Source organism: Martes martes (assembly GCF_963455335.1).
Source record: "Martes martes genome assembly, chromosome: 9".
Taxonomy (NCBI): Eukaryota; Metazoa; Chordata; class Mammalia; order Carnivora; family Mustelidae; genus Martes; species Martes martes.
In genome coordinates, this window is record NC_137896.1 from 18,011,926 (window position 1) to 18,024,902 (window position 12,977).

Here is a 12,977-nt window from a genome sequence, read left to right on the forward strand (position 1 = left end):
ATGAATCATCTAGATTCTAGATGACTCTCCTCTTTGGAGCAATGAGAAAATGGAGGCTCCAGAGGGTTTTGTCAGGATCACACAGTTGTTCATGGCAGAACTGGGACCCTCTGCATGGCCCCAGAGCCTTCAAACCACCCAGGCAGGCAGTCCTCCTGCCTAGGACACTAGACTAACCCCACCCATTTCAGAGGTAGGAAGAGCATGCTCAGGCCCCAAAGGAAGGAAGGGAAAGAGGCCCCACCCAAAGAACTCAAAGCTGGGAGAGAGCTGAGCAGTTGCCCCTTACCGCTAGTTCATTCATTCCATCATCTAATCAAACACGTTTAAGTCACCTATCTCCTCAGTGTCGGGCCCTGGGTTGAGTCCTGGGTAAACAGAGATCAATAAGGCACTTGAGTTCCTGCCCTTCAGAAAAGCCCCGGGCTGGTGGAGGAAACAGATGGGGAAGCAGATAACCATGAGGTCGTGCAAAGGTGGAACAACAGGGAGATGTCTGTGGTGCTGGGAGCACAGAGAAAGTGAGCAGTGCTCCTTGGGATTTCTCAGACTGCTCTGCAGAAGGCAGGTCTGGAGGGTCATGTCAGGCAGAGGGGATCGTGGAAGCCAAGGCACCAATGGAGCAGTTTTATTGTTGGCGGGGGAGGCATTCAGTTTCACAGTAGAGGGGTAAGGACGCTGGGCCCACAGCGGGCCTTTCCCACAACGGTGCATTATGGACAAGGGCTTGCCCCAACTCTGCTGCCCAGGCCAAAATAACTCCTCAGGTAGTTCACGGGTCAGCCCCCAGGGCATAGGTCCTTTGCACTCTGCCTCCACTGAAGGCTAATGCTGTCCAAGTTTTTTCTAGATGTCTTGTGTCTGCCCCTCCCCCACCCCAATATATTCAGGCTCCCTGGAGAACAAGAACACGGAGTGTAAGTCACTTTTCCATCCTCCTCTTTCCCAACCTTCAGAGCAATAAACATGGTTGACCATGCCCTCCCTCCTGCTTGAAGCTCTGCCCTTGGCTTCTCCCTCATGACTTCTGGTTTCCTCCTCCTTCTTGGGCTTCAGGCCTATCCACATTACACATTGGCTTTTGTCAAGGCCGAGGCCAAGGTCCTCTCTTCCCCTAATGCTCCACCTCCTCTCAGTCAGTCATCGATGCCACAGATTCCATGGCCTCCTCTTACAGACAACGCAGTCCCCACCTCTAAGCTTCACGTCCTTTGGTCCAATTGCCTACTTGCCACCTCCACCTGCTCGCCTCAAAAACACCTCAAAGTCAACCCCTCAAACCAAACACATTCCCTCAAACACACTCTTCAACACGTCTTTCACCAAAACCCAGGTCTCTTGCCACACCTCTTGGGTCAGCTAACAGCATCACCTCCCAACAGGTACAGAAACTAGAAACTTTAAAACCATCCTTAACACCTCTCTCTCACCATCCCTAACCTAATCCTTGGACAAGCCCTAATACTGGCTTTATTTGTCACAACCATATTTACTGAGCACTTAAATGAGTGGGAACCCTACGAGCATTTTAAGGGTATCTGACAATCTTCTCAATGGAATACGAGCTCCTTGAGGCCATGGACCATACCTGTCAGTTTTAAGGCCCCAGGGCTAGCAGGAAATGGAATGCATTAGAAGACAGGAAAATCTGCCCCCCTCCAAGGAAAACAGTAGGAACCTCTGGCTAGAGATCTAAGGGATGGGCTGAATTGGGAAGTCAGGTGGAGAGAGACAGCAGAGGCCTCCTATACAGAGCTCCTTATGGAGCCCCATGCCTCACCTGGCTCCCCACCTCTTTGGTTTCCATGTTACCCCCACCACACATCCTGCTCATTCTTGGAGGCATGGGGTGGGAAGAAGGTGTGGGGCCAGCCCTTAAACCACCAGCAGAGTCAACACTGACCAGGAGGTTGGAGACATGCTAAGCAATGAAGAAGCCATGAAGGCAAGATCTGTTGGCCCAGACACCCTCTTTTGTGCACCCCACTAGGCCTCTCGCGTTCTAGAACTGCAGAGCTCAGCCACTCCTCAGCATCTGGCCATACTCCCTCTGGGTCACACCAACCCATGCCAAGACACTTTCCTTGTCCTCCTTTTGCTTCCTGGGGAGGCAAGGCCCTGATGCATGATCTAGCCTCTGATCCCACTCCAAGGTCATCAGGAACTCACTGACTCCCCCAGAAACTCATCTAGGATTCTTGGAGGTCGCCTCCCCTGTCAAGAGGAATGCCTGCCTTGGGACTTCCCACTCCTGATTTTAATTTCCTATTTCTATACTCTTAAGACAACTTCTGGCCTCACCTCCCCTAAAAGGCTTCTTGCTGCCTCTCCCTCCAGCCTGTAGAGCTTCACCCTTCCAGTGTGGGCCAATTCTCAGGTCAGGGACCAGGACATCCTTGTGGAAATGGTCCAGGCACCAGGCATCCCACTGTCATTAGAAGGGATGTTCTCTGTATTTCACTGCTAGCCTCAAGAGGCCCTGGGTAAAATCCTTGACAAAGTGACATATGCTACCCTTTTTAACCTCCTCGGTGGGTATGCTAAGAGTTCCCAAGAAAGGCCACAGGCACATTATACTCAATTCCTACTTCAGGTAGAGTGACTAGGGTAGAAGAGGAGAGCTACCTCCCAACAGAGGAGGGCCATCAGGTGGAATGGGGTGGAGGGGAGAGGGGTCTGCAGAGCCCCTGCACCCACCCCATCACTGCCCAACCTCCCAGCTGACCTTCTGCCCCCAAGTAGGCTAAAGGCCTTTGGGACCTGTGGCCCACTCCTCTCCTTCCCAGGGTTAGTCACTCTATGAACTCAGCCCGTACTCTTGGGGACTGAGACTGATGTCATTCAGTCCCGCGGGGTGAGAATTCACCCACCACACACCCACAGCTTCACAGCCAGAGGTCCAGTGTGGTCAGTGCCCTACTCCCCCCACAGACAAGGCCAAGCCAAGGACACTGTGACCTGGGGGCACCCCTTAAAGAACTACTTCCCTCAGGACATTTCAGCTCAGCCATATCCCCAGGTGTCCAAGAAAACAGGAAGCCAACCCCAAAGTGAACGGCCCACCCTTATTGAGTTAGAATTAGATCTCACACAAACAAGTGGTCAGACTTGCTGTGGCCCAGCCCCTCACCAGTCTAGTCAGTGTTCACTGCCAAGGCTTGGAGCTTCCGTCAGACCACCCACTCCTCACTGTGCCCACGCCTTGCTCCCAGGCACCTCACAGCCTTTGTAAAGATTCTCTAACCAATGCTGGCTTCCCAGCCAGCAGGGGGAGGAACTCCATAAGGGCAGGATGGGCTGCAACAGAGAGAAAGCTGATTGTGTCTGGACCCTTGGGTTCAGCCTACGGTACTTCAGGCACAACTGTCTCCTGCTGGCTCTGGGCTTTCATGCTTTTCTGCATGTTCTAGATTGCAAGCTTCCCAGGATGGAAGATCGAGCCACCTCCTTTTCTTGCTTGCTAACCCAGCCTCCTCTGTGCCAGGCATGGGCACAGAAAAGGAGATGCCAGTCTTCTGCAGGAGAAAGTCCCGCCCATTTATTCTGCATCCTGAGTCCTGCTGAAGCCAGGGCCACCCGCCAACACCGGGAAGGGCCCGGAAGGAAGCAGCAGAGCCTATACACAAAGCCTACATGTGGCTATAAAAAGGAGCCCTCCCTGCTTCCCCCAGGATGGGCCCGGTTCCTAGGAGGTGATGAGTGGGGGAGAGAGCTAGTACTTGTGCCTGGGCACACAGCCACCATAGCCTCTCCAAGGCTAGCCAAGCACCACCTCAAAAGAAACCAGTGTTACAAGGAGAGGAGGGAGAATGTTAAGAGCTGAGTGAGGACAGCAAGCAGAGCCTCTCAAGCCCCATCTCCTGGGACCACAGACTCCCTGAAAGCAACAAACTCTCTGTCCCCAGTGCCTCTTCCCCCAAACCAAGTATTCACAGAAGACCCCTCTCCCACACTTCTCTCCCCGAGGGCTCCCTGTGGAGGTACCAGCATATCCAGCCAAAGAACTCTGGAAGCAGCAATGAGGAGGCAATGAGAGGCTTTACCTCGGGGGTGACAGCAAGAAAGCCACTGTAGCAACAGACAAGGCTTATGGGCAGCTCAAGGAGGGGCTCAGCAGGAGAGGACAATGAAGCAGGGGCACGGACAGCATACTTCAAGTGCTAACACAAAGGTACCTGTTGCAGAGCACAGCCACGCGGGCAGCAGTCCATGTGCCACCACAGCAGAGCCAGCCGCACCACTGCCCACACCAAGCCGCGGAAAAGAATCCCGCCCCCCAGCCTCTGTCGTCCAAAGCCCTCTCCAACCTAGTCTGCCCAGCGTTCCTGCACCAGGAGGCCGACCCAGAGCTACTGAGGCCATTCTCCAGAAACAAGTGGAGTGGCTTGTCATGGTCACACACGTGTAGCAGAAGTGAAAAATGAGCCTCAGCTGTTGTCTGCAACTGAGCGATATGGATCGTTCATTGTCAGAGCACCCTCACCTCTCCCGACTGCCAGACCAGCCTCCGGTTTGTTTCTTCCACAGCACACCCCAGGCCCTGTAATTATTTTTTCTGTCCGGTTGCTGGTGTCCTTTCTGGCTATACCTATCTTAACCTTTACATTTTTACCAGACTCCATGGTGCCTGGCATGTCGGCAAATGCTGGAGTCCAAAGCCAAGGTAGGACAGTGGGGTCCTGCTTGTTCGGTGTGCCACAAAAGGTCCAAGAAGGTTGGGGTTTGGGGGCTTTTCCTTGTTGTTTTAAGGAGAAAAAAAGTAGCTATGGTGATAAAGCACACCAGGGCAGAGACCTACTACCACTGGAACAAGCCAGAGCTTGCAGTTCTCACATCCAGCTTAGCAGACCTAACATACAGCAGCATACCCACAGCAAACACGGGCAAATGCAGGAACACACTGGATGAATGCATGCACCTGAGCTTGTCATCAGGGGTCCTGGAGAGGCCCTTTGCGGGGCACCTGGAGCACAGAGCCAGGTCCCCACCTCCCTGAGCAGAGGCTCAGGTGTTGTTGTTATCATGAGCCCATCACAACAGGTCAGAGCAGGGCTCTTCTGTCCCCCTATCTCAGATCACCTGCTATCTTCACCCCCAGCAAAAGTGTGGGAAAGCATCTTGATGGGGTTGCCACAGGAAGATGAAGGCAGCAGATAATCTAAATGGAGGGTCGAGGTCCAATTTGTCCATGGACAGAAGCCTGGGCTGGTCAAACAGCACATCTGGCCAGAGGGCAGAGTGGAGATCAGATCACTCTGTCCATTAAAAAAACAAAAACAAAAACAAAAACAAACAAACAAACCCACACTGGTTCTACAGAACAATCTATCTTCTTGTCATTTTCTCAAGAGTAGAAAAATAACTGAATATTGTAGTGGGAATCAGAGATCCTAGGCTCTGATCCTGGCATTGCCATGAACTTGCTGTGTGACCTTACCCTTGGGGCCTTGGTTTCTCATCTCTAAGAGAGGGCTAACCATTCTTACCCTCCCTCAGTTCACGGAGCCGTGGCGGCACTCAAACAATACAGTGGATGAGAATATGCTCCATGAACTCTACTGCACTAGGACAAATACCAATTTTCCTCATGCCCCAGTCCTCTGTGTACAGACTCAGGGAGGGAACAAAGAAGCGAAGCAGGAAACAGACTTCTAGCCCAGGCTGTCAGAGCAGCCACCAGTGGCCACACTTGGGGGAAAGAGCTGGAGCTCTGTAGTTAGCTAAGGTGAAAGCAAACGAATACTTATTAAGTGCCCACAAGTGCCAAATGCTATGCAGAGCATTTTCACATAAAATCTCTTACTCTCATACACAACCTCACTTGACCATTTTAATATACAGCTCTGTGAGGAAGAAATTCCTCTTATAGCTGAAAATCAGTTTCAGGTAAGTTAAGATTACTTGTCCAAAGTCACGGGAAGAGCTGAGACTCAAACCCAAATCTGATTCTAATCACAAATGTTCAGTCATATGGAGCCCAATTATCAACGGCCACTCGAAGCCATTCATCATTACCTTGGCTCTGCCTACTCTGGTCATCTGTTACCATGTTGCTCTCAGCTCCTTCCAGGGAAGCACAGGCCCCACGCCTCTCTGAACAAAGCACTCTGCATGGAGCACCAGCACAGTCCCCTCCTCCTACCCCCACCTCCATTTCCCCCACAACTTTCCTCAAAGCCCCCTGACTTCTCCAGCTCTATGGGAATAGAGGGGGGGGAAGTCTCCTACCCCCTAGTATCAGGCCTTTGTGATATTAGGCCTCACTTCCTCGGTCTCACTTATCCAACTCTGACCTCTTTGAAGCCTTATCAGAGGAAAGAGTACAGAATGGGAAGAGATGCCATGAGTTAATGAAGACTGACAGGAATGGTGACAGAAGACGCAGAGACGGGCCCTATCATACTGAGGGGGTAGCATTAAAGCACTTCCTAGAAGAGAGGGGTCTCCAATCAGTGTGCTCAGACAGCATTCACTGGGGCAAGACTCATAGAAATAGGCCAGTATGACACCACAGCAGCTGCTTTCAGCCAGCTGCTCGGTCACCTTGTAAAAGTCGGCAGCAGGAGAGAGCCCCGACAACAGCGGGGCTGCTGAGAGCCTGGAGCAAGAGAATGGGTGGGCCTCCTCATCTCCTAGTCAAAGGGCTTGGTGGCCAGGCTCCAGCCCCTCAACAGGACAGGTCCATGGGCTCCCTTCTGCTACTGGGTCCTCCCGGGGAACTTAATCCTCCTCCTCATCGTCAGAGACCCCGCCTCACCGCACTCCATATGAACCACTCTATGAAGATCTTCCTCAAACCTCCACAAAACCCTTATGAGACAAATGCAGTTTGTTACTATATCCCCCTTCTGTAAACAAAGAGCCTAGAGGGAAAGGCACACACTCAAGGTCACAGAGCAAGTAAGTGGCACAACCGAGGCAGTCTGAGTTCCCAACCCAAATACTAACCTACTGTGCTCCACCGGCTCACCCCTCCAGACCCAGCCCCGACCCTCCACAGCCGCTGCGTCCTGCCGGCCTCTAGAGGAAGTCTTGCCCCTGCTCATTAGTTCTCTCCTGCAAACTGCAGTAGCTTTATTGGTTTCCCTCAACCTCTCTGAGGTAAAATGCAAGACAGCCCCACTTCAGCCACGGAGCAAAAAACCCAAGAGCATGGCACCCTGAGGCCCTCCCTAAACTGCTCCCAACCAGCCCCAGCCTTATCTCTACCACACTAAATACACACCTGAGCCCTGCACAGGGATGTCCTGTGCTTAGCCTGGGCACAGGTAACTTCTTCAGTCAGTCAAGCACTGCTCACAGGTCACTCCCCCTTCCCCCACCCCAAAGCCCGCCCTGGCTCTCTCCCGCAAGCCCAGCTCACTAAGCAGAGCTTGCTACTCTGCACTCACAGAGACCTCAGGATAGACCTTTATTATGGTACACAGCACACACGGTTATAATCAAACGCTCCCAATTCTGTCTTTTCCAAGAATGTGGGAGTTCCTCAGTGGCACAGTCCATGTCTTAGTCACCCTTAGTGCCTAGCACTGGGCAAACAGGAGGTGTTCAAACAGTATTTATTGAATAAATGCCCCTCATTCCACAAGGCTACACAAAACAAGGTTAGTGGCCAAGATCTCTGGCCACTGACTCAAGACTATGCATCTATGTGTGTGTACACACAGACACATGTATATACACACACGCACACACAGTGTCTTGAACCCAAATTGGACTAAGTCTAAAGCCACAAATCTCCAGTTACTGTGGTCAATTACCAACCACTGCTCACAGCCATTCCTTATCCCTGGCTCTGCCTAGAATCTTTGTCACCTGTTACTACACTGTTCTCAAAGACACCCCCCCCCAAACAAGGAGGCATGCTTCCCTGAACAAAGCAGTCTATAACGTGCACAAGAACCCAGCCCTCCTCCAACAGTACCCCCCTCCTTCTCCTAGGACTCTCCTCAGCTGTAGGTATGTATGGAGGGAGGGCAATGTTGGGAGTGCTCAGCTTCTCCAGTCATCTGTGAAACAGGTCCCTTTCCTAGGTTCACAGGAAATAGAGCCCCAGCTGGACAGGGGCGCCTGGCAGAGCTGGTTTGGAAACCTACACATCAGGGCAAGCGTCGGGTGTTGAGGAAACACTAAGAGGTCTGACTTCCCCTGGAAAAACTATAGTCAGACAGGAAACACATAGGCAGGGATGGCTAGCTCTGGAGATCCGGACACGTGTTCTTGCTCCTTTCCCACTGGGAGTAATCAACCAGTACAAAGAAAACCCCCATGACACCCGGCCTGCCTACCTCAGACACCTCGGGCCCAGTTGGAGGAGCAAGCCTCATGGACTGTCTCCTCACCAGCCTGACAGCCACAGAGGTCAAGCCCCAGACAACTGGTCCCAATATCACCTCCTCTATGAGCCTGACTGCCTTGTCTGAGCGGTTTGCTCTCTTCTGCCACCACTCCTTCCCCACCCCATCAAAGGTACAACTAGGAATTATCACTGTCTGTTTCCCTGAGGGCAAGGACCTCTTTTCATTCACCACCTAAGAAGGCCTGGCATCTAGAAGAGTGGAGAAGAATCCAAGTGGAAAGCGTTAGGCTCCAAAAGTCCCCAGAGATGAGCATGACTGTCATTCAGAGCCCTCTGTGGAGCTTCCACAGAGGCCATGATGCCCACAATGATCCTTGACTGAACCCCAGAAAGGTATCAGAAGGACAAGTGTGGAGCCAGAACCTAGAGGGGCTGAGGATCTGTAATGCAGGGCTACACACAAAAATTTCTCCTTAGAGGAGCAGCAGAGACCAGTGGGTATGGGGCCTGGGGCAGCACAACCCTGAGGCTGAGAGTCCTTTCGGGATGGCCAGCCAGTCAGTGCCTGGAGAGCTGGGTCCAGGTGAGACTGTCACATAGTAGCACTATCACCCCATGGCACAATTCACTCCCCATATTTCCATTTCCTCATCTATAAAATGGGGTGGGACTCCAGACATGGCCCCATCCCCCCCAAGGGCCCTTGTGAAGATTAGCCAAGAAAATATGATGAAAAGTTTTTGTAGCACTCAGCAGGAAGTCTGTAATTGCTTTGTATTCATTTATGTCAGTATCTGCAACATAAAAAGCCAAACATCAACCTGGTTCCTGTCGCATCACCATGACAACTAGTACCAAAGCACTTTCCCACCCCTCTTTTGAGCCAAACTATCACCCTAGAAATGAGCACGTGGCAGCCCCATTTCACAAGTAGCAAAGTGAGAAGGCACGGAGTTAGGTCAGAATGAGGTCTGTTGCATGGGTGCTATGCATTTTCATTGAACCACAGTATCCCTCCTTCAGGTCCAGACACCTTGGGGGTAGCAGAAGTGCCTCTCTCCTTGGCCAGGCTACAAGCACTACATGGAACCCTGGCAGAGTCAGCAGGAAAAGGCCAGATGGCAGCGGACACAGCTGGCTGGCTACCCACCTTCTTCAGAGCCTGCAGAGGGTGCTGCAGGGACCAGCACTCATGAGCAAGGTACACCAAAAACGGGCAGAAGTCGAGCAGCTTTAGCGGGAGGCTCCATTTACAAGGTGTGAACTCTATACAAGCATCTACTAGCATTTTTACTCAGACTCCTTCAATCTGGGCCTCCGAAATCAAAGGGCCAAGACTCTGACATTCTTTGCCTATACTCCCAGATGATGAGATCCCTGAATCTGTACTTCTCTAGCTGACCTACCACTGGCGGCTGGGACCATCAGGTCCTCTGCATTCCTGTCACCATCTCCTGAAGACCTGACACACCATGGACTAGACTCTTCCCTCTCCACACCCCCCTCCTGTTCAGGCCCCAACTTACAAATAAGATAGCCACACCCAGGAGTCAGATGAGCAAATCTCCATAGATTTACTCCATAAATTTTACTCTGTCATGTACTGTTCTATATATGATAGGTGGGTGGGTGAGGAGATGGGTTGAAGCAAAACAAAACCATTTCCTCCCTTTTTCTGGGTAGTGATCTAAGTGAAATGTGAACTTGGTTCCCATCCTCCTCCCTTCCTATACCCTCAGGCTCTCCGAGAGCCACACACACTCTCTCTCTCTCTCTACATTCACAGTCCAGGATGGAGAAGTCATAGTCTATTATTTCTATTGTTATTAAAAACAGCTTAGGTTTATTAAATGCTTACAACGTATCAGGCAGTGTGCTAGAGGTTTTACAACAATTCTCATTTAGTCTCCAGAGCAACCATATATAGTGTATGTATTACTACTCCTGCTTTACAGATAAAGAAACTAAGCTCAGAAAAAAATAAGTAACTGGCTAGATATGTAACTGGCCCACAACTAATATATGGGCTTCAAATCCAGGCTTGCCTTCAACCACAGTACTGCCCTTACTGCCTGCTGATCCCATGCATGGTTTGAAGTGTAACCTGTTAGTTATCCAGGAAATTTCTAGCAGGGAACCTCTGGCCAGTGCCACCAACTGAGCAGAGCACAGGGAGCACCATAAAACCAAGGAAGGGACTGTGCCTGGAGTCTAGATGCCTGGGTGATGTCCCCAGGACTATCTGGTTCCCTGTGGTGTCTGTCCTTCCACAGCTTTGGAATCCAGGCTCTCAAATCACTAAAATGTTCTCTCCATAGCTGACAGGGCTATTGGAGGCACAGAGGAAGGCAGCTGCCATTTCTAAGTTCAGCAGTGGTATCAGATCTGGAGTTTGTAGTTGAGGATGGCTGCCTCACCACAAGACTTTCCTTCCTCCCAATCTCCTCAACTCATCTACACACATGTACACCATACCCAAGGAGGTCTGTAGGACCCTCCCCTTGGGGGGGGTGTCACTTCCTGATGCCCCTCCTCCACAAGGACCTGGTTCTGACCCTGGCTCTAACACCTGTCTTCTAGGGGAGTCCTTGCAGGAAGCAACCCACAACTTAGGGTTGCAGACACACTACCTTTCACACCTAATGTGGAGGAATGGAGGGCAGAGCTGGGTGCCCACCCAGCCACAGCACAAGCATGCACTAAGTGGCATAACACTTTAAGATCTGGGGTTTTTCAAAATCCCCCAACTCCCTCCTCCCAACTGAGACCTGTCCCAAAGCAGCCAAGCTCAGGCCTGAGAAGGCAAAGAGGCATGAAACCAAAAGTAGCTACTCCCGGCTCCCTGCAGCCATGGAACACAGAGCGCAGGACATAAAGGGCTAGACGGGGACCCCAAACTGACTGCACACTCTTGAAAAAAGTACCTGACTCTAAGGCACTGAAGCTGGCTCTTCTGGGCCAAGCTCTTGGGAATGTGCTTCCAAGGGCAAGGGGAGCCTGGCCCCTTCACCAAGAGTCCCTGTTCTGGCTCTGAGTGTCTGCCCACCCACGCAGACCTCTAAAATTCAGCTTCAAGACAAAAGCAGCGGGAAGAAGCCACTGCCTTTTCTCGGGCTTTTCCAAACCAAACAGGACCACCTTCCACTCACTCCCCAAGAGACAGATGAGTAGGCTGGCTCTGATCCAAAACCAACCCTACCCCAACATCTAAGTTCTACTCAGGGAACCCAAAGGTTCCTTTACAAATGGAAACCAACCCGGGGGGCCCAGAAAGTTTCACGATGGGAAAAAAGGTGATCACGGGCGGTGACCGTCTGGGCCGGCCCCTGATTCTGGGGCTGGGTGGGTTGACCTGCCTGGGCTTCCCTGGCCTCCGTCAACACCACTCCCAGGGCAGGGGAGACCCGATGCCCGCCCCGCCGGTCTCCAACCGGCTAGGATTTTTAGGCCTCTGGGCAAAGCTCCTGGAACGCTCCCCCGCTCCCAGGCTGGGGGAGGGGGTGTCCTGTCAGGTGACTGAGGACCCGGATGCCCCCCGCCCCCGGTGACCACCGGGGCAGAGGCGGGGGCGGGGCCGGAGGCTGCGGGGGAGGGCCCGAAAGTTCACCCAAGTCACTCCAGCAGCGGCCGGGGCGCACGGGAACCCGGCGCGGAGTCCCGCGGCCCCCGCGCGCAGCGGGCCCGGGGAAGAGGGCGCACTTACTGGCCCCCTCGATCTTGTCGGCGCCACGGCTCCACGTGATCTGCCGCGTTTCCAGCTTGACCTGGAAGGTCTTCCGCTCCGGCCGCTGCGACTTCTTGGAGTAGAACAAAGTCATGACGGTGCCCACCTCGAGGCTGCGGCAGAGGTGCAGCACCTCGGCGTCCGAGGGCGCGCCGGGCCCGCAGCCATTGGCGCAGGGGGACGCGGCGCCCGCCATGGCTTCTGCACTGGGGGTGGAGGTGGAGGAGAAGGTGGCAGCAGGCGGCGGCTCCGCGGCGCAGGCCCGGCCGGCGAGAGCAAGCGGCGGCGGCTGAGGCGGCCGGCGAGCGGGCCGGCGGCGGCTCCTGCGGGCGGAGACGGGGCGGGGCCTGAGCGGGGGGCGGGGCGGCTCTGCAAGCCCCGCCCCGGCCCGCGCGCCGGGAACAAAGGCGCCCGCGCGCCCGTGGAGAGGACCCCCGCCCGCCGCGCCTGCGCCCCGCGACCCCCGGACAGGCCCCGGGCGGGGGCGCGGGGCGCAATGGCGGCGGGAGCGCGCGCGCCGCTCGCGGTCAACGAGCCCGTCCCTCCGTCCCGTAAGCTTCAGCTCACGCTGCCCCGGCTGGCCCCGTCACGCGCGGCAGCCCCGCGCCGGCCCGTCAGTCAGTCGCACACGCACAGGCGGCCGCTCAGCCCACTGTCCCGCACAGGCCCCGCCGCAGCCGTTTCCTCAACCCCGCTCCCCGCGCGGCGTCCGGGAGAAGAGGCGAGTGTGCAGAGCGCCCCCAGGCCCGCCGGTCAAACCCGGTTACCTGGGCGGGCTGCCCGGCGGAGGGAGCCAGCCAGGCCAGGCCGGGCCGCCTCACACCCGCGGCGGCGGCAGCGGCGGCGGCGGCGGCGGCAGCGGCGGGTCCTCTGCGCGCCCTCCTCGGGAGGGGCGGGGGCGGAGCAGCCTGCGGATTGGCCGGCGGGCTCTGATGGACAGCAAGCCTGTCCCGC

General features: G+C 54.3%; 1 protein-coding gene across 2 annotated transcripts in view; it reads right to left on the reverse strand.

Annotated features, from left to right (window-relative positions):
- Window positions 1-12,861, reverse strand: part of PLCG1 (phospholipase C gamma 1) — a 36,443-nt gene extending 23,582 nt beyond the window's left edge. For both annotated transcript variants that reach the window (XM_080812891.1, XM_080812890.1), the window contains exons 1-2: window positions 12,791-12,861; window positions 12,003-12,346 (exon numbers count right to left, since the gene is read on the reverse strand). In XM_080812891.1, the coding sequence (XP_080669017.1) occupies window positions 12,003-12,219 (217 nt within the window). In that variant the 5' untranslated portion in view covers window positions 12,220-12,346; window positions 12,791-12,861. The remainder of the gene's footprint in view (window positions 1-12,002; window positions 12,347-12,790) is intronic.
- Window positions 12,862-12,977: the final 116 nt, after the last annotated feature.